The 20,952-nt window shown below is 40.4% G+C and overlaps 2 protein-coding genes across 3 annotated transcripts in view; one reads left to right on the top strand and one right to left on the bottom strand.

Annotated features, from left to right (window-relative positions):
• Nucleotides 1-128: 128 nt before the first annotated feature.
• Nucleotides 129-4,843, bottom strand: dffb (DNA fragmentation factor, beta polypeptide (caspase-activated DNase)). Its single transcript, XM_049581251.1, has 7 exons — nucleotides 4,439-4,843; nucleotides 3,367-3,493; nucleotides 3,044-3,229; nucleotides 1,869-1,948; nucleotides 1,616-1,789; nucleotides 913-1,013; nucleotides 129-428 (listed from the first exon to the last, which is right to left on the bottom strand). Exons 1-7 carry the CDS (start codon nucleotides 4,559-4,561, stop codon nucleotides 179-181), a joined length of 1,041 nt encoding a protein of 346 aa, XP_049437208.1. The 5' UTR covers nucleotides 4,562-4,843; the 3' UTR covers nucleotides 129-178.
• Nucleotides 4,844-6,391: 1,548 nt separating this feature from the next.
• The window catches only part of nphp4 (nephronophthisis 4), a 228,977-nt gene continuing 214,416 nt past the window's right edge, over nucleotides 6,392-20,952 (top strand). Inside the window, exons 1-3 of one of the 2 annotated variants that reach the window (XM_049581243.1) lie at nucleotides 6,392-6,459; nucleotides 6,550-6,731; nucleotides 7,824-7,961. In XM_049581243.1, coding sequence (XP_049437200.1) covers nucleotides 6,555-6,731; nucleotides 7,824-7,961 — 315 coding nt within the window. In that variant the 5' untranslated portion in view covers nucleotides 6,392-6,459; nucleotides 6,550-6,554. Of the gene's footprint in view, nucleotides 6,732-7,823; nucleotides 7,962-20,952 lie in introns of both variants that reach the window. The other variant, XM_049581242.1, reaches the window with a different exon arrangement.

Below are 20,952 nucleotides of genomic sequence, written 5' to 3'. Positions count from 1 at the left end.
TTGTTTGTGTAATTTCCTTCGTTTTACAAAATATTGTCAGTCTGTATTGAAGCACCACAGGCAAAATATGATTTAAAAAAAATCGACAGTGGACCCTGAGATAAATCTTTCCAGTGTAACACATTATGTCGTCACAGTTCAAATGATCATTTTTTTCATAAAAGTAAGGGTAAAAATATCACACCAAGCGCCTCTTCTTCCCTTTAAGCTTCTGTTTTGTGTTGTCAGTGTTAATGGTATGTTTAAAAATCTTCTTGGTGTCACACAGCAGGTTGTGAGCACCTTTGTCATGGCACACGATGTGAACCAGCTTCAGGTTCTCCCTGGTGAACAGCAGGCGGTAGAAGTAGTTCAGGTTGACATCTTCGCTCTTGTGATTCTGGAGAGCTTCCAGCAGAGCGGGAATGATGGTCCTTTTCTTTTCAATCCTGGACACAAGACGAAGAAGAAATGTTTTAAGTTGTGTCTTAAACCAGCAGGTATCTTGTTCTAATTAATAAGTCATCATCTGCTGTCAGCTGTTATATCAGATCACTGTCTACCAAAGCCTGACGAAGCCTGATGGATGATTTGATCCTTGAGCCTAATTATTAACTAATTTAATATTAACCCAAATAAGGCCTTTGATCCTTTCGGTAAGGCTTTTTCCGGCACGTCTTTAAACATTTCAATTCACTCAGTTATTGCATAACCCTACTCAATGCAGTAGTGACACCCTTGACCCCTCTATCACATGAGGGACAGAGGTCACATAATGTGATGTCATATAACTCAAATACTTTTCCTGATACGTCAAATGAAATGTATAAATAAATGATTTTGAATATATAATCATTAGAAAGCACAAAGCTAGGCTTGGTTTGCCCTTTGTGATAGTGAAATGCTTTTTGACTAAAGGCTAAAGAGTCCAACCTATGGTCCAGATTCCATGTGCTGAAGAGAATCCTGCTCTCTCGGCTGCCGTACGGGTTGATGGAGTGGAGAGACAGGCAAACTTCCTGCTCAAATGATCCCTGTGGAAGCAACAGAGAAGAGGAGGTCTCAAAAGCAGGTCCAGGTCTTTTAAAATGTTGTATAAGTTGTGTGGAAAGTGTGGTATAGTGGTATATCATCCGTAATGTGTTTGTGTTACTTTGGTGAATTTAAACTAACCCTTTAAAACACCAGAGTCACACAATTACTTAAACTGACTGAACAAGGCAGTGATAGACCAGCAGCTCCCATGTTCAGCGAGGTGCAGTTTGTGTTTTTGTCAATGGAGTCTGGCTTTGAAGAGAGCATAGATCACTTTCACTTCAGTTCTCCATCAGAAAGGGCTGTCTGCTTGGGAAATACTGAGCACAGGACTGGATAAATGAGACATGGAATGTACTGCACAAGTCGTGTGAGAGTTTCTGAACAGATGTTCGGAAATAGTTTTGCTGTTGTTAAATGCAGAGCCCCTTTTACTTTTATTCATCAAGAACTTAATGCACTTTTAGATTGTTTGTCCTGTGCAGAGGTATAAATTCTTCCTAAATTCACCGTAACACAGTATGAGTACTTGATTTACAAATTGTCATTTAAGAAGACAGTACTCCTCAAAGCCCGGTATGTGGTTTTACGTCTGTAATACCTGACAGGTAAACCATCCTTCCTGAGTACAGAGGCGATCCAGCTCCTTTTCAGTCCTGTCAAAGTAGCTGCCGTTGTACCTCGCCGCCTTCAGTGTTTCTGCCAGGCATTTCGATGCTTTCAGAAACTCTGCCTTGATTTTAGCCTTCTCGATGGTTTTGGTTGTGCCATCCACCTGAGAACAGAGTTTCAACCTAAACATTATATTTGATACCAGACACCTGAACGTTGATGAATAGACTGATGAGTTTTACCTCCTTCATGTAGCTTCGTATCCTGCTCTCACAGTTGAACTTCATGTAGGCAGACTTTGTCTTAAATCGAGCATCGACACCTGAAACGAGACCGCACTTAACAACAAACTCAACGACAGATGAATTTAGGGGCACATCAAGTGTTTAGTGGGACATCTGTAGGTCAGAGTAAATTGTTTGTATTGTTAAATTAGCTGCAATGCCTGCTTTCATATTGTACTGTTTAGACTAAAGACCTAGAGAGTTATAAAAAATGTTGGACACAGCCATTACGTCTCCTATGTCAGAGAGCTGTGGGGAGAGGGGTCTCAGAAGTTACTGGACCATGTGATCATCAGTGGAGTATACTTTCTAAAAGACATATTAACCTCTATACAGCCTGGCCTGTGCAAATGATCTTAATCTACAACACTAAATGTCTCATGAGCTCGAGGTTAAAACCACAGCTTTTGTGGTCCAGTATAGAGCGATAGCGCTGCAGCAAGCAGCTGCAAACATGTTGCAATGTAACCACTTGAGACATTTGTGCACCGTCAACTGACGCCCACTATAAGTGCTTGTTGAATAAGATCCTTTTTGTTTAACCAGAAACAGCCCCCAAATCGTTATCGCCAAACCAACCAGACTCCATTTAAATAAACAGTTATTTTAGCGTGCATAGAGCCTTCACATCTTCACATCCAACTGGGTGACTTAAAGGTTTATTTCAACCAAACCAGATTTGACCATTGTTAGAACAGTGGAAAGTTGAACCAAGATAGTTTTGTGAGTTTTATTTTGTTTCCATCAGCTTTGAATGAAGTGTGTTTTAGGACGATAGAATTACTCTTTATTTAAAAAGAGTCTGGTGGGTTTGGCGAATGCGTTTTTGGGGTTGTTTCTGGTCAAACAAAAAGGATCTTACTATTTTAACACAAACATCGACCACTGTAGGGATCCTTTCCATAATGTCAGACACTAAAAATAACAATCTGTGCCTGTCAGTGGCAAAACAAGCACTTTAGAGGCTGTTGCCCTTTAACATGAAAAGGATCTCTTTAAAACAAATAAGTTTACTTCTTCTAATGAGAAACATTTTCTTTTTTAAATCATTGTGGCTGCAGTATATTGCCGTACCAACCCATAAACCAAGCAGCTTCAGTGTAAATGTCCAGACTCTCTATTAAACTTTGTACCTTTGAACCAGTCTTCATCCTCCTCTCTCCTCTCCAGCTCAGATCTGTCCTCCAGGTTGAACAGCAGGTCAGTCAGGATTTTACGTCTTTTATGAGACTGCTCATCAGACAGGAGCCCTCTCGCCGCTTTAATGAGGCCATCGGCGTGCCGGTCTGTGTTCAGTAACTGATCGATGTCACACACAACTGGAATTGGAAGCACTGAGGTTACTGGGGTCAGACAACATAACCATTATCCTCCATTTAAACCTAAAGAACACATACACAAGTACAGAGTAAAAGAATTTGTCTTGTCTCTTTTTCTTTTAGGTTGATTCACCTACCTCCACTCCATGTCTGATCGCTGGAGAGGAGAACAAGTTCAGTGTTGTCTGGAAGAGTTGGGAAGAATCCCTCCGTCACTTTGGTCCCATCCGCATACAAACACACATGTGCACCAGACAATGGCAACTGGAAATGACATCAATTTATACAACAATAAGAATTATGATACAAGATGTTTAAAGTCAAGTGATGTGTAGGACAAAGCCTCACAAATTCTGAGCCATTACAAAGATATATTTCTTAGAGTTTAACATAAGCCAAGGGGATGCCCACTATCTTTCCCTCACTGTCTTACAATATGACCACTGTGGATAGTGAGAGTTATGATGACAGAATATGATGATCTGCATTTATTTCCCTTTGTAGTTCTTGTGTTGTAATTTTTTAGATCAAATCTTGCCTTACACCACAGAGCTATCTCTGACAGTCTGTTCAGATGAAATTTATCTTGTGTATCTGGTGCTAGAAGGCGGGCGGCGTCTGCTTGTCTGGCCTCCTCTGAATAAAGATGAACTGTTGTGGCCACTACCTCTGAAACACACTTGGTCATATGTTACATTTCATTTGAAAGGAACAGGATGTTTTTTAAGTTATGCTTTACTATGAAACATCTGCTGTCAGTTGTTTTTGCACTTCCATTACATGTATGCACACTTGTCAGAGGTAGTGCACTGTACATGACTTTCTAACATGTTGCTACCTGCCTCTCTGGCCTGTCTATGTGCTGCTGTAATGCTAAACCTCCCTCCTGTGGATAAATTAGGTTGTATCATCTCATGTGCAGAATCAGATAACTGTATCGGAAACATGTAGGCATATCTCTTTGTCCAGGTTGTCTGAAGGAAACCGCCCCTGTATCTAACAGCTGTTAGCCAAACAGCTAAAGTTATCTTAATATATTCACCTTCAACCATGCACCTGAGCAGCTGCTGGTTAACAGCTGTGTGTTTTCTTGTGTTTGCAAACAGTGTTGACTTTTCTTCTTCTCTCATTTTAACCGTATCCTCGCCGAAGAGAAAGCGGAACAGCTGTTAACGCTAAAACAAACCGGAATAAACCACACAAACTCACCTGTAATAACTTGCAGCCCTTTTTAAGCAACTCCTTCACACCCTTTGCTGCAACTCCGTATTTTCTGTTGTCATTACGGCTCCTAATTTTCACAGGTTTACTTTTCCTGAAGAGTCCAAACATTGCAGTGTCCAGTTTGTACCTACCGCTTCCTTCTTCTTCCTCTTGAGGCTGACTGCACTCGGTGATGGTGCACTGCTGCCCCCTGGTGTCTCTCCCCTGCTATTGTCTTTTCTTGAATGCTGAATAGTGGTGTATGAGGTGTTTTATCTATATTTTGCCTAAGTAAAAATGACCATACCATTTTTTTTTAAAAAAAACTCTATTACTCGGGAAAAGCCTTGCATTCAAAATGTAAGTGAATAATTATCAACAAAATGAATAAAACCTCAAAGTTAACACGTGCATGTTTAATTTTGCTCAGCTTTGGTGCTCTTTTTTGAAAGCTGCATATCTATTTCTGTCTTTGTAGGTTACATTGAAAGAAAAAAAAACAAAACAAAAAACCCCCCAAAAAACAAACAAACAAAAGAAAAACAGAGTCAAATTCCTTGTATGTGCACACATACCGGGCCAATAATATTATTATATTAATGCATTAACGTGTAAGCAGAATTCTGATGTTGTAGCTGGCCAAAGGGAGGCTGGATATTGTAATATTCAAATAATTTTCAATTACCTATATTTGCTTATACTGTTATTGTGTAAATGCAGACTGGTAACACTATATGTTGTTGCATGAAGGACAGTGCAAATGCGGGACAAAGTGCTTGATGTTTACATCCACAAAAGTGCTGGGCTAATACCACCATGAAAAATTCAAGTTTGTATGCTAGTTAATTTTTTTTTTTTTTTATCTTCATGGGCCCTCTGACTGGAATTGTTGAGCAGCTTTGACTCCACTAGTAATGGCAATGACTGTGTGGGTAAATTTATACTTCACATGTGGAGCCAGTGGCAGTACAAATAAAAGTAAACCAATCTTGTGAGATTTAGGGGCTCTGTACTTATTCCATTGCTGTCAGCCACCATTGCCCTTCAATTCTGGCACCCAGAGGAACCTATTACATAACAGTTCCCCAAACTTAAAGCAATAAAAAGTTTTTCCCAGCCTCAACCTTTTGTGCCCGGCCTCAACCTTTTTTTATACTTAACTTCTTGACTGTCTGAAGGGCTTCTCCCAAATCACATATAAAGTCTGTTTTGAGCATGTAGCTACCTATATGGAAGCATCCTGCCTTGGCTCTATCTGACATTTCGGGGAGATTGTCTCTAGCAGGGATGAATTCAGCTGTAGGCAGGCCAGCCATTTCACACAGCAATTAATTTAATCCCCCCTTGTCCCACACACACTGAAGTCAGATAAAGTGGACCATCAGGTAAAATGGGACTTAAAAAGACCTGTACTTCCCGCTTCCTAAACTTTAACAGCCAGTCATGGGAAATTATCTATACTTTGCAATAAAAAGGGCCACAGACCCTTTTTACTGTAATGGGCCACCTTTTAAGTTTAACTGTTTCATCTTAAATTAGCAATTTGAATGTTTCCTGTCACCTCAGACTGTTGTAATGCTATACAATATAATACACTACAATTACTATGAATAATTTGAATAATATTTTAAAATAATTGCTAAATAACTATATATTTTTGTAAGCACATACATAATACTGAAACACTTGTGGATATTCATTTTTAGTCGCATTTATGAAAGACTTCAACTGTATGCTAAATTGAATATTACCATAGCAACTGATGCAGCGCGGTGGGAAATACCAAGTGAAAGGTGTGGAGGATTTGAGTCGAAGATTGTAACATTTTGTTTAGATGCGTAGTTTAGTAGTAAAACGACTCGGTGCATAAGCACAATTGTCGTATGTTAAATCTTTATTGTTTACGTTATTATTTTCAACACATAAAAACCCCGAATGACATAATTGATTTACTTGGCTCACCCCTCTGCACTGAGTAGTACAATCCAATTTCAACATGGCGGCCGCGGGTTTGAAAATCTAAACGGGTAGAAAAGATAACATTCCCAGTAACATCTTAGTTGTACCCTTAATTTCACTTTTTTTCGCAATGTCAATCTTATTTTGCTGTTAACTAGAGACAATGGTCCAAACAGAAGACATATCCACCATGGCGGACGGCTGGAGAGAAGTGTTTGACAGAAGCCGGTTGGTTCCCCCGCCCAGTCAGACTGTCCGCCTGGCTGTGGAAAGCCACTTCACCCAGTCCCACGGCTTCCAGCTCAGCCTCAGCCGGCTCACTGCTGCTCACCTCCCGCAGGTGATAGCTCACAACTAACGCTGAATGCTTGGTAGAGATTTAGAAACAGTTGTGCTCATGGCAGAAATTTGGTGGCTGTTAAACGAAGTAAATTCCATGTAGATTCTAATTCGTGGAGTAGAGCGTTACTTTCTATATTAATTAGTTAGCAAAGATAAGATAAAAGCCTGTGACCCCACAGTGTCCGCCCCTATATGTAATAAATACGTCACAGTGCATCTGAACAAAATGAGCAAAACTCCATCCAAAAGTTTTATAATTAAAGGTGACCTTGCATTTATTACACCGGTCACTTGAGTTCACCACGACAAAATACCACAGTGAGCATGCTATGGATCCTCTTGTAAATTCGGTTTAGAGATAATCCAGCTAACACCACTGCAGTTTTAAGTCTTAGCGCATTGTTGTTTCGTGGAAATACTCTTCAAGATAACCTTGACTTTTTCCTTTTTTTGAATTTTCACAAATAGAATAAAGGTTTCACAAAACTGAAACCGTGTTTTAAATAATATTTATCCTATCTGGGATAATTCAGTTCGGATTTGACAAGTCTAAGTATAGTGGTTTTTGATCTACATGTGAAAAAAAGCAGTGAAATCTGTTTTTTTTTTTTTTTGCATTTTCACAAATAGAATAAAGGTTTAACAAATCTGAAACTGTTTTCTCATCAACCTTAGTCTAGCTCAGATAATCTTGTACAGATTTGACAAGTTTAAGTAAATGTTAGACAGATTTAAAAAGTGTGTTTCAGACAGCATTGAGGCTTTACCCTTAAATCTCTAACATGCTTTCACAACAGTAACAGGTGCAAAAAGCTGAGGATGGGTCGCTCAGCATTTTAAATTACGTGTCCCTTTAACTCTCCCCTTAACTGCTGACTGGGAAGCTAATTTCAGCTTAGTGATTTCTGTGGAGTGTGTGTTCATTAGGGTAGTATGTATATGCAGAATTTAGGGTTTGGATCATGTATAAAGAAGTTGAGCATCATTAAATTGGAATATTTAAGGTGTATTTTTTTATACATCTAAATCTTTTAGGGCAAGGATTACCTGTGACTTTTCTAATGTGGGTGTCATCCATTTTTATAAACAGGAGATGTCAGAGGCGGGACAAGATGTGACCTACCAACTGCGAGTGACCCTGTTTGATAGAAACCATCAGCACTTCTTTGGGAAAACATGGAAAAGCCCACCCCAGAGGATCAAAAACAACAAGATCTCCCTGAACGAGGTAGCTTTACAATAGGTTTAAAATAAGGCCTGGCAACTGTAGATAACATGCAGCTGTGATTTACTGTGGTTTTGGGGGCTCTATTTTAAACTCCTCTCATGTTGTTTTGATAAGCAGTGGACTGATGATTATAGAGTGAAATCAATGCCCTTTCAAGCATGAATTACATGAATTTAGCACAGCCATTATTTAATTAAAACCAGCTCAAAAGCACCACCACTCAAGGCTTTCAATTAGCACTGATGATTGGACTATGTTTTGCTGCACTCTTCAGAACGTTGTCAGCCGAAACTCTGCGAGTTACAAACTACTGTGATTGCCAATAAGTGATTCCAGTTGCATCCAACAAGTCCCGTCCTATAAGGGCTCCACTCATTTCTCACCCAGAAAGTTGAAGAGGAGCACATTATATGTGAGGCAGGAACTCATGAGAGTTAGAGGATTTTTTTCAGAAGAAAATTATGGATACAATACAAATTGGTATCAGCTACCTTTTACACTGTTTATAGTAGACACAGTGAACAGCAGATCAATAAGTAATAAGGCAGTCATCACAAATGAAAAGTGTTCCATTAGTTTTGCAGGGTTAAAAGGTTCAATCGTACTACATTGCACAATAACTGTGACAAAGAATTTAACTGTCCCTAAATTCCCTGAAATCTTGGTTTCAGAACGTAAGCATTGCTTTATTACATAGAATAGTCCTAACTGAATAAGAAATGATAACAAAGTTCAACAAAGCCTGAAAAAGGATGTGATGTTCTGTGTGATATGAGAGTATTAAATAAATATTGATCAGAGATGACAAACTGTAAACAGTGTATGAGTGTGACGCTTTGTAGTCTGGTAGTGGGATAATGTACCTCCTGAGACACTGCGTCCTCATACGTGGACATCACATTTTGGGTTTACTTGACCTTAAACTTCATTCTACTGAACTTAGAACTGTCGTGGACACTTTTTTGTGCCATCTAGTGTTAGTAAGAGCACAATACACAAATTCCTGTAAAAACAAGATGGCTGCCATCTCTGCCAAGTAGAGCTTAGATCGGGCCCAAAAAATCCAGCCCGACCTCACCTGAGCCTGTGCATGTTCTGTCCGAGCCCAGCCTGGCCCGTCCCTTTAACTATAATTAGGAGCCTGAGGCCAGTTTAAACCAGACATTTGTTTTTTTAAGGATTGGGACGTTACAACAGATGTTTTGAACGAGAGTTGTTTGAATGACTGAAATCTGTTCAGGAGGATCTTAATGAATAGTGCAACAATGAGGGAGGATTATCTCAGAACAGGGTGTTCATTAATAATAGTACACTCGACAAAGCCGACACACACGTTACCGTTGACAACTAATTTAAAGCTGTCCCAAACCTCGGACTTCCCTTGAGATTGGGCCAATTTAAACTCTCCTAAGGCTATTTTTTTTCTTGACGTCCGAAAGCTCCATTTCGCTCGTTAGGCCTATGTGTAGCAGGTCAAGTGTGATGCGCGTGAAGGGAGGAACTCACATGTGCGTGGCCAGTGGCAACATCAAGTGGGGGCCACGCAACCCCCCTCCCAGGTGTGATAAGTAGTTGGTTCCATAGCCTAGGTCTAATATGAGGAGCCCGACCCGTCTGAGTCTGAGGATAGTGGCGGGTTTGGGCTCGGGCAGAGAATCTAAGCTCTTCTGCCGTCAGTCTGCAGCTGATCCAGACACAAAAGTGGACAAGGTCCAAAACCTGATCACATTTAATGGTTGAAACTTGTGTGTTTATGATTAATAATGTTTGTAGTTTGATATGGCAACAAATTTGACCAATTTCAGCAACAGTAACAAGTTAAGACACTGTTAATTAGGAAGTACTGGTTTGAGGACATTAGGACTTTATTATTGTTGACAGTGTTTAGGTTTTTATACTTATGTCCTACTAATCTCAAGTAGCTAGGATAAATTAATAATGCATACCAAACAAAAGTTCAGGTCTCAGGAGTATATGAAACCCACTAAAGTAATAACTTCTCCATTTCCAAACAATGCATGAGTGTGTCCATTGGCTGACCGAGCACATTCGCTTGGTCACAGATGAATAAAGGTGAACTCTGAGCTGCGAATCTGGGGGGAATTTACATCGAAACTGGGAACACACACTAGATTAATCTGTTGTGCAGGCTTTAATAGAAGATAATTGGTTATATTATGAAAGTGTAACGTGAGCATACCTTTGAAATGGCCTAATCAGCTAAAATAAACGAAAACATCTGTGTGACTGGACCAAGGGTGTGTAGGGGCAATTAAATGGTTAGTTTAGATTTTTTTAAATGAGGCTGTATGAGGTATTTATTTAGTCAGTGTACAGTATTACCTTCAGTGGATGACAGTCGGCATGTCCCCAGTTAGGCTCACGTAAAAAAATTAATATCAATTTATCTTAACCCTATATTGAGAATATTTTCATTGCTTTACTTTGCTGTCAGACAGCCCTTTCTGATGGGTAGTCAAGGCCATTACATTTATCTGCGCTCTCCTCAAAGCCACAAAACTCCTTTGACAAAAAAATGTAATCTTACCTCACAGAATATGGGAGCTGCTAGTCTACCACTGACTTGATCAGTTAGTTTCTTTGTTTTTTTGTGTGACATTGGTGAATCTGAACTTATTATCTAAAACACTAATGTCCATAATCTGAACCATCCCTTTAAGAGTCAACAATATGTCCTTGTTGAACTGCACAGGCATAGTGGTATTGAGGAAGTCAGTGTACTTGGAGCGGTTGTGCTTGGCTTTCCATTGCTGCAATTTTTAGAATGACCCGGGGAAACCAGGAAAGCATCTTGTTCACACCTTTCAATTGTGAAATGCTGGCAGACTCAAATTGTGGAGGCTTTGGTGTATTTTGCTATTTAAACTCAGCCCTCTTAGTTTTCACACTCCCACTGAACACATGTGAACAAAAAAATTTGATTGATTTGCAATCAGCATGTACTGAGAACAAGAATTGAACATGTAATGGTTTCCATTCCAGTATTTCTGCCTCTTTTAAGGTGTTCACAGATGCAACTCGTTAATTCTCTGCTCATCCACACAAGTGAACAATAGCAGACATTTTTGTCAGCTCACTGTCACTGTCATTATAGGTTTAACTTTCATGATCGACAGGTTCAGCAGCCCCGCTAAGAAGCAGCGCCACTTTGTTAGCAGCAGATACATAAAACCTGTGAGAAGCCCAGTGAATTCAAAATGGACCATTTGGCTTAACTGCATCAGTCACCTTAAACGACACAGCTAAGTTGTGTGGAGCCTTTAAATACTGCAGCACACAGAGACAGGCAGCCAGGCAGCCCAACCTCATGTAACATTTGTCCATTTTACAAGAAAAAGGTTTTACATTGAATCTTCTGTATCACGCTATCTTCAGTTTTACTGTAGGCCTACTGCACACTGCTGGTTGGTGGAATCTTGGTCAATCTCAGTAGTAGGGGCCAAATCTAAAAACTAGAAATTAAATGTAGAAAGTTGCGTCTCTCTGCGTCATTCTGAAGTCAGCAGCTTGTGTGGATGAAGCACAGATCAGAAAACGGAAAACCTAGTCGCCGTTTAGGAGGACAGATATGGCTCAGATGTCCCGTATACGTCGAGAGTTACACATTATGACAATCTCAGTAAAACCGAAGTCCCTCACACAATAACTGACGTTTACATAGCATAACTTGCATTGGCTGTAAAGCTGTGGATGATGGTCACGGAGATGAGCCAGCAGATTTGTAGTGTTGCTACCCTTCGCAGCAACTTTCTTTCTGCATGTTCTGCACACAGGATAGTTGTCCTCCGCCAGCTGTCCCTCGGCATTCTTCAGAAACCCAAAGTACGCCCAGACCTCAGACTTTGTGCGTTTAGTTGGGGGGGAAAATGTCCTGAGTCCCGCTATCACCACCTTCCACCATGTTTTCATTCTTTGTGTTTACACATGCTACACATTCTTGCAGCGCCTGCATCGCGAGACTTGAATAAGGCTGTTATTACATATCCTGATAATCCACCGCAATAATGCAATTAATTTAAACATAAACGGTAATTCTTACCGTGTAAAAATTAACCGCAATTTACCGTAATATCAGCAATCATTCCATCCCTAACATAGCATTAGCAGCCGGCTCCTCCTCAGCTGTATCCCGGCAGCAGCGTTAGCAGCAGAGAAGCCGGACTTGCTTGAACGATCCGCTGGAAAACCGAAGATCAAGGACGCGGTAATGCGGCCCTGCCACGGCAGCCGCCCGCGGGCAAACAAATCAGTCTCCAGCGTGCCGCTGTCCAGCAACCTCGAATCTGTAGGGGAGGGGGGGCGGAAACTCGCGGCAGTATTTTGAATTTGAGTGCAATAACTGTTTTGGCCACATTCTTACATAGAACGCTTTTAATCAGTACATTATGCTTTCAAAGTCAGTGAATAATTCTGTTAGATATTGAACAAAATAACTGTGATGATGATTTTTGCCATAACCTAGCAACCCTAATAGGAAACTCTTTTATTGCTTGGAGGTAAATTTGGTGTAATTACATGTACCTCCTGTAGTATTTATTGCAAGTCTTCTGGGCGTGCTAATATTTCTGCCGTGGTCAAGCTCCTCTGAACAAGCAACACTAAAGACTTACTGCTGTGTTGACTTGGGATTGTAAGTCTAATGAAATTCTCTCTGTGAGTCCATGTGAATGAAGCTGGAAGTTTTAGTCAAATGCAGAAGTCAATCGTCTCACTCTGTTGCACTTCATTTCTTTACTTTTGCCAATCATTGTTCTTCAAGCCGTTTCTCCTCTGTAATCACCATTAGACAGAGGGAACAAAGAGGCAATTTTTTGATGTCAAACTGTGTGATGTACTCTTGGAAAGATGTGCTTTGATGATGAAATTTCCAATTACCTCTTGAAAATGCTAAAGAGAATGTCGTAACTACGGAAGACAAAATATACAATGCTGATATTGAAATATGCCACAAATCAGATTATCTCTGTGGTATCCGTTCAACTTGAAAGGGTATTTTTTTGTTTAGCTATAGGCACCCTGCGCTCTGTCATGTCCGTGCTGCTTTGGTGGCTTGTTTCCTGTACAATGGGTAAAATAGATGGTTTCAAACAACCTTTACGCTTCACTGTGCAATGCAGAGTTTTTCTGGTCAGATGTGAGGAGATCTAAGTTGGCATACCTAGGGCACTGCACTGGTATTTTACAAATTTGGGTTATTGCTATGGTGCAAGCCAAAGATGTACAGTGCAACACTGTTGGTCAAGGACACCAAGAATTTTTGAGAACTCTGATGCACTTAACTTGTAGTTTAAATCTTGTTTGAGCAGGTAAATTCCCAGTGTAAGCTATGTTTAATTGTTCTATCATGTCTTTTATTCCATCAGATTATTGCCCATAGTCAACTTTTACTTTCCCCCTACACAAATAGTTTTATTTATTAGATTAAAGTTTATCATCATGTTTGATATTTAAGTGAATGACATGGGACAAGGACACAGTGTGTCAAATATGCAAAGCAAAAAACATTATTGGGTATTGAAAATGGTAAAAATAATCTCCCCTTCTTTTCTGCAGTGATGGACTTGTGAGTGCCTGATCAATACTGTTCATGTATAACTCTTTAACAGGGATGAGAAGGAAATGAGATGGCTCAATCCTTAGCTACTTCCATCATCAGCTCTGGGAAAAAAATTGTGTTTAATCCTTTTTCGTGAGTTGCTAGATTTGCTAGCCCAACTTGGCATTTTACTTGCCCAGTCAATTGGTCAGTTCTTATTGTTGAGCCTTGCTGTGTTAAAGAAAAGGAGCAGCTTGTCATTTGTCATTGTCAAGAGATATTTGATTTTTAATGTTAAATGCTTTGACATTTGGTATTCTTTATACTTTATACTTTATATAGCAGCTTAATGGATACTGGCATCCATTTTAATCCAGTAACATATAAGGAAAATGTTTTATTTATTTTTTATTCATGATGTCCATTCATTGTTGGCTCATACAGTTTTTGTGAGTGGAATAGATATATTTTGGTTGTTAGCAGAAAGTATTGAGCTTTGATATCCAGCCCAATAAAGCCTCCCAGTGTATATATATATATATACACTGGGTGCACATATTTACATATATATATATATATATATATATATATATATATATATATATATATATATATATACACACACACACACACACAGTACAGGCCAAAAGTTTGGACACACCTTCTCATTCAATGCGTTTTCTTTATTTTCATGACTATTTACATTGTAGATTCTCACTGAAGGCATCAAAACTATGAATGCCAAGAGTGTGCAAAGCAGTAATCAGAGCAAAGGGTGGCTATTTTGAAGAAACGAGAATATAAAACATGTTTTCAGTTATTTCACCTTTTTTTCTTAAGTACATAACTCCACATGTGTTCATTCATAGTTTTGATGCCTTCAGTGAGAATCTACAATGTAAATAGTCATGAAAATAAAGAAAACGCATTGAATGAGAAGGTGTGTCCAAACTTTTGGCCTGTACTGTATATATATATATATATATATATATGTTTATGTAAAACAACTGGTGAGCTCTCTTGGTTCTGGTCGTAGTGAGCCCTTATGGTCCTCAGGAAACAGGAATCAAGGGCAGGAATTGAACTAATGTTGCAACCAAACAGCCTTTACAACCCATAAAAGGATGCATAATGATGTCATACTTTCCTTAGATTTAACAAACTAGTCCATACCCATTGAGTACAGCATACCATACCATGACTTAGTCATACCAAAAATTAGAAAAAAAAACAAACAATATTCGGCCACAGGGGGAGCCACAATGATCGGTTGCATTTTAGCCATTTTTAAGCATTTTTCTGTTGTTATAGCGCCACCCAGTTGCCAGTTAGAGTTAAATTTCTCCAGTCACCTTGAGGCATCCTGTTCTACATATCTACCAAGTTTAGTAAAAATCGATATGGCGGTTAGGCCTAGATAAGAAATTAGCTCTCTAGCGCCCCCATTTTGTTTGATTGGGTCAATAATGGAGGGGTCCCCTCAGATTATGTGTGGTCATATGCCTACAAAGTTGCGTGGTGATCGGTGAAACCCTTGAGATGTTATACACCTTTATGTGATGAGCCACGCCCTCCGCAATATTCATTGCCTTATAGAAGCTCAGTTTTAGTAAGTTTTCCAACTTTTGCCAAGAGGGAACTTTAGATATTGGTCCCTAGATTATGTTCACTGAGTTTCATGCAGATCGGTCAAACTTCCTAGGAAGAGATTGATTTTAAGTGTTTTTCAAAAAATCCAAAATGGTGGAAAATCTATATAACCGGAAGTTATGGGTTCTTGAGGCAAATTTGTTCCTCATGAGGAGAGGCATCTCTGTGCACAGTTTCATGACTCTACGACATACGGGGCATGAGATATGCCCATTCCAAGTTTGCAATTTCAATCGGTTGCTATAGCGCCCCCCTTTGGCCAACTGATGTAATAATGCTTCATTCGCATCCTCCCATGACCCTCTACCACTGTGCCAAATTTCACATGGATTGACCAAGTTAGTGAGGAGAAAAACATGGAACAGACACCCACATCCACGGACAGACAGAGTTTTTGTCATTATATATTAAGACAAAAAGAGGGAGTTCTGAAAGAGTCAACGCAAGTGCTTAAAAATCACCAACAGAGAAGAGTCCTTCAGTGTCAGTGATAGTAAAACATTAAAAATAGACCTTTTGATGCGGTTAATTTTCGTGAGAACGCTTATTCATTCTCTATGGTAATTAATTTGCAAGAGTTAACTGCAACCTTTCATCGTCGTGAATTTTTATTGTATTATTAGTTTTTTATTTCCTCTTCTTCATGTAGGCAAATTCACTTCATTCTGCAGCTCTATTTCATCCACCTGCCCTTCATTTTGAGAGAAGAAAATGTACAGCAGTAAATATTTGTCCCCTCTCCTCTTACCTCCTTCTGTGGTAATCAAAAGCCAGAAGCCAGGGTCAAACACAGCACAGCAGCCCTGCTGATGGCAGGTATTTAGCATTTTCTTGCTTAAATCTCAACAGACATTCCTGCTATCACATGGCTTAAATCTCCAGCTGAAAGATGGTATCTATCTGCAGCGCCCTACAGAGGAGATTTTTGGGAAAGGGTCATCAGTTTTAACTACCAAACGTAACCATATGTGGTGTTATTATCCCTCGAAAATGTATCTCCCAGCATCGGGTTTACCATCTATCCCAGGTCATTATGATATTTTTTAGCAGATATCTGGTGAACAGCTGGACGCCTGTGTTCTCTCTCAATCAAACATCTGAAGGCCTCTGTAGATCCTGGTTGGAGGCCAGTCACCCACTGTTTTATAATGGCGTCAGAGCACTGCTCAGCTCCTCTGTAGCCTCCGATGCTGAAGATGCCTCATCTGCTTGCAGTGTGAGCAGTTGCACAAGGTGTTTAGAGAAACTCTTTTTAATGGAAAGAATTCCGTGAGCTGTAGCTGGCTGATAAATGCAGAGTGTTGCATAAGGCTTTTTACAGAGATGCCAATGAGTCACAGCCATGGCACATTCTGATTTCCAGTTTTGTCACCATCTGTTTTCTTTCCTTTTCCTCTGCTTGATGTTCTTTTGATCGAACAATCTCTCACAGCGTATGGCCTTACTTTGATCCATAATAGTCATAGCCTGTTTAAAAACCCACTTGGTATCCCAATAAGCGTCCAAATCCTATTATCCATCCAGGGTAATAATATAAACCACATCATATCCTATCAGGATGATAAAGTGGGGCTGGCCCTCTCTGTGTCATGCCGCAAGAGCTGCACCGGCTTTTTTATTGGATTTGGCCCGATGCACTCGCATTCATGCTGGTGTTTATGAGTGGCAAATTGCTGTTTGATATCCAAATAATGTCAGAGGGGGGATCCTCTCCTAAGTTACAGGAGCCGGGTGAAAATTGCAAGCCCCCCACCTCCCCCCAGTCAGCCATGATGGATTGGTTTTAATATCGAGTGAAAAGCAAAGATGCACAGTGATTAAAGAGAGAAAAAAGGAGCTCTTACTAAATCTGTTTTCTTGCCTTTGTCTCTGCATTTCTTTCACTTTCCAGCAGAGGCAAGACGTTTTGACAATGCCGACGTCTGTTGCTTTTTGTGTGGCTTTACGAGTTGTTTTCAGGTTGTCAAGTCTGAGTTATAAAGCTTTTATTTTGGACATAGAGTGCGCATTTGGTTTTGATTTCTTTGTCAATGCTTTAATGATTTTCATATCTTTTGAAAGACTGCTTTTATGCATGGAAGGAGGCTATTACAGCCCAATAATTTCACACTGAAAATTAGGGCCTTTGCTTGAATTTAGGTCTGTTTGGTTAGATGCACGAAGGGAAATTTAGGTCATTTTACATTCACTTCAATTGGATTCTGCTACTGAGAAAGAAAAAGGCCATTTGGACATGTCATGGGCTTCTGTGTATGTGCTTTATAAAGCCATCCTTTTGGACGAATGTCCCTTTTTTGTCTTTTTTTTCCCTGTACAGTCTGTCCTTAATCACCCAGGCTATTTGCACTTTCTCACCAGTGGCTGGTTTTCTCACATCATGATTCAGATCATTTGACAACTGTTAGGATATTTTCTACAAGGTAGCTCTCGTTCCAGTCTAAGGTAGTGAAAGCTGCGGGCAGAAGAGGGCAATGTTGTGCTACAGACGGCGCAGACGGAGGAGTTGAGAGGCCGGAGGAGGCAGGGAGAAATGTGCATCTCTCTGCATTGTCTCTCACTGTGATCACTCCATTTGAACTCCCTGCCTTCACAGGGAGCCTGTGGTTCCTTCTCATATGTGCAACATTATCAGGCCGACAGCTGGGCTTTGGAGAAAAGGCCAAGTTTTGTTCCTGTCCGTGCAACCTCTGTTTTTTTTTGGTCTCCTAATGCTGTTTGGCATTACGTAGGTAGCACTGCACAGAATAAACTGGGAATAAAACACGCACACATATTTTATTTCTCTACCTTTTAATCCTTTGTCCCTTTTCCTCACCTTAACCGCATGTATACACCCAACCCTTTCGCTAACCCGCTAACCCTAACCCTACCTTAAACCAAAGGAGCCCCCCCACAGTAGAGTGGGCTCTCGTGTCTTGGTCCCCACATTGTGATGAAAACAATACCACAATATGTACCAGCCTGCACATACACAGCCTTATTACATGACTTCAAAGCAGTGAAAAACAGAGGAAGACAGTGCTTCACCGATGGGAAAACATTTGAACATCAGTCATGCAATTCCTTCGCTTTTGTTTCTTGAATAGTTGTTCTCTAAAGAGCAAACTGGTTTCAAAGTGAAAAATCCCATATGGTTTAAACTTGGGCTTGGAGTAATGAATACGTGGCAGTAGTCACATTCATCCTGTAAAGCACAAGTTTTCTCCTTAAAGCGTACAATATGTTGCCAAATTTAAGCTGTCAGTGCTGTAGGGAAGCTACTGTTAGAGCCTCCACCCCTCCCCTTTTTGGCTTGCTTTCTAAAAGGAGACACATACTCCAGAAAGGCTGGCTCAGCTGAAGGAAAACTTGTCTTTTGACTTAAGTATATTTGTTGTTGTGTGCTATATACAGTGTTTGCAGTCTATCACACATGATTGCACTCATGATCCATTCAAGCGTTTTCATTCAGCTGTCACGTAGGAAGAGGCTCTGCACTTTTCTCTGTTGTTAGAGAAATGTGAGATTCTCACTTCAATTCTTAATTTATCTCCACAAGAAAAGAATACACTATTAGTGAAAAAAATCAAATAAATGATGTTCTTCCCTGTTGATGCAGTTTTAGGTGTTTCAACCTGAATACATCCGTGATGAAAGGCGCCCATTGATTGAACCTGAAACATTCAGTGTAGTAGTGTAGCTGGTTATTATGCTGTTTCTCTGTTAGTCTTCATTATTATTTTCATTAACTTTGCTAAAGTTAGCCCACGTCTCAGCAGCCGCCCCTACTGCCACCCCAAATACTCAACTGGTAAACTATGGAAAAAGTAACAATAATATCACTAAATAATGAAGAGCTGAAATTGTGTTAGGAAAATGTGCAATATTTCTGTACCCACACCCACGCAGGTGTTTTCACTTTGCGTCATTAGACCTATTTTCAGCACTGACATCTCTCCCTAGCTGCACCTTGTATGGCAATGTCTATCGTCTAGATGAAACCACACCCATTACTGCATGACGAAAGTGGGCTGCCAGATGTCAAAGCCCGATGATAGGCTGCCAGCCTACTGCTGCAAGTTGTACTTGCTATGGCACGCTGGGGGCCCTGTGAAACGGCACAGCTTGAGTTCATCAGTGGCTTTGAAAACCACTCTTGCCAAAAAACTCTGAGGAAATCTACCCCCTCTCATTCCACTCCTCAGAGACAGAACATTGGGTTTTGATGCCCCTCTACCTCCTTTATGTGTCCATGTGTCTTCTTCACATGTGTATGCCTCCCATGTGTTTACCTGTTTTTACAGTCACTGGCTGAATTCCAGTTGCTACAGCTGTTATATGGAAACTTTGTGGAATTTTAACTAGCTTTGTCATCACAGTGTGAGTAGTGTGTGCAAATGAGCAGTGTTTGGCTTCCCCCAGTGCCATGAGCGCCCGCAGCTCCCTGCTCATTGCTAGCATAGGTCTACCGGACTTCTGCTTGCCTGCACACACTGTCCACAATGCGATGACACAGAGCTGGTTGAAAATAGGCGATACTTTCCTTCAACTACACATAATTCTATTTTCCAAGCCACTGTAGCTGTCATGTGTTGCAGAAACAGACCTTCAGTGGCTGGACTGCCATCTAACTCCCTGCTGGAATAGCAAACTTTCCATGGGGAGTGAAAAAGGGCCATGCGGTACATCTATGGATGCACTTGCAAGTTTGGGGTGGCTGTGGCTCAGTGGTAGAGAGGGTCGTCCAGCAATTGGAAGATCAGCGGTTTTGATTACCAGCTCCTCCAGTCTGCATGTCACCTTGAGCATGACACTGAACCCCAAATTGCTCCTGATGGCTGTTCCATCGGTGTGTGAATGTGTCGCAGGCAGCACCTTGTATGGTAGCCTTGGCCACCAGTGTGTTAATGTGTGTCTGAATGGTAGTGGAAAAAGTGCTTTGAGTGGTCAGATGACTAGAAATACACGTATACAAGTGGAGATCCAGATAGCAGCAGCAGTAGGCTGGCAGCCAGTTATTGTGCCTTGAGGTCTGGCAGACTGTTTTCATCAGGTGGAAGTGGGTGTGGTTTCAGCTAAAGTGGGTTGCAAAAAATGATAGACGAGTTACATTATGTCAACTTTTTAATATGTTGAGACTGGTGACATCACATCATATGATATCCAACATGTTCCCAATGTCAACCTGAGCAGATGTGCTGAAAACAACTGTGTGGGTGTGCGGAGCCTTTAAACATCAGTTTTCATTCTTGACTTTAGAAATAGTAGTTTGACAAAATAATCTGTCTTCAAGGTCCACTTAATATGTGTTGCTCAGAATCATGATTTATGGTTGTACAGGCAGAAAAAAACAACAGAGGGGGCTGACTTTTAATGTCAGGTATCCTAAAAGACACAGCTACTGACCACAGATGTATCCACGCACAGTACATGGTGTGTTTGTATTTAAACCACTGTGTATATTATGCTGCATATGTGTGGGTTGTGTTTGCTCTAATGGTGCAATTATCGCCTTTTATTTCAAATGCATAGCTTACACCTATGGATTCTTCAACCAGCTGCTTTAGATTTACATAACTGGCTTAATTGAATAGGTTTGATAAACAGACTGAATAATCCTGTTTCTTTTTCTTTGCATGTGGAAGGCTTAAGAGATTGCCAAGTTGGTGACATGGCATAAACATACATACACCACAACACACAGAGATACATTTTTGACAGCGATCTGCGCTGCCTCACACTATAAAAAGAATCCACATGTTCAACTTTAAAAAAATAAGGTAACAATTTGCATGGATCTGTTTA

The sequence above is a fragment of the Epinephelus fuscoguttatus genome, linkage group LG7, assembly GCF_011397635.1.
Source record: "Epinephelus fuscoguttatus linkage group LG7, E.fuscoguttatus.final_Chr_v1".
NCBI lineage: Eukaryota > Metazoa > Chordata > Actinopteri > Perciformes > Serranidae > Epinephelus > Epinephelus fuscoguttatus.
This window is presented reverse-complemented; position numbering and strand designations above follow the sequence as displayed.

What these genes read in the sequence shown, in the direction of transcription:
- dffb (XM_049581251.1), bottom strand. Translation starts at nt 4,561, where the DNA reads ATGTTTGGACTCTTCAGGAAAAGTAAACCTGTGAAAATTAGGAGCCGT. An exon ending in TACGAAGCTACATGAAGGAG is followed by an intron (nt 1,790 to 1,868) that starts GTAAAACTCATC and finishes CTCTGTTCTCAG; the next exon opens with GTGGATGGCACAACCAAAAC. An exon ending in ACATGGAATCTGGACCATAG is followed by an intron (nt 429 to 912) that starts GTTGGACTCTTT and finishes TCTTGTGTCCAG; the next exon opens with GATTGAAAAGAAAAGGACCA.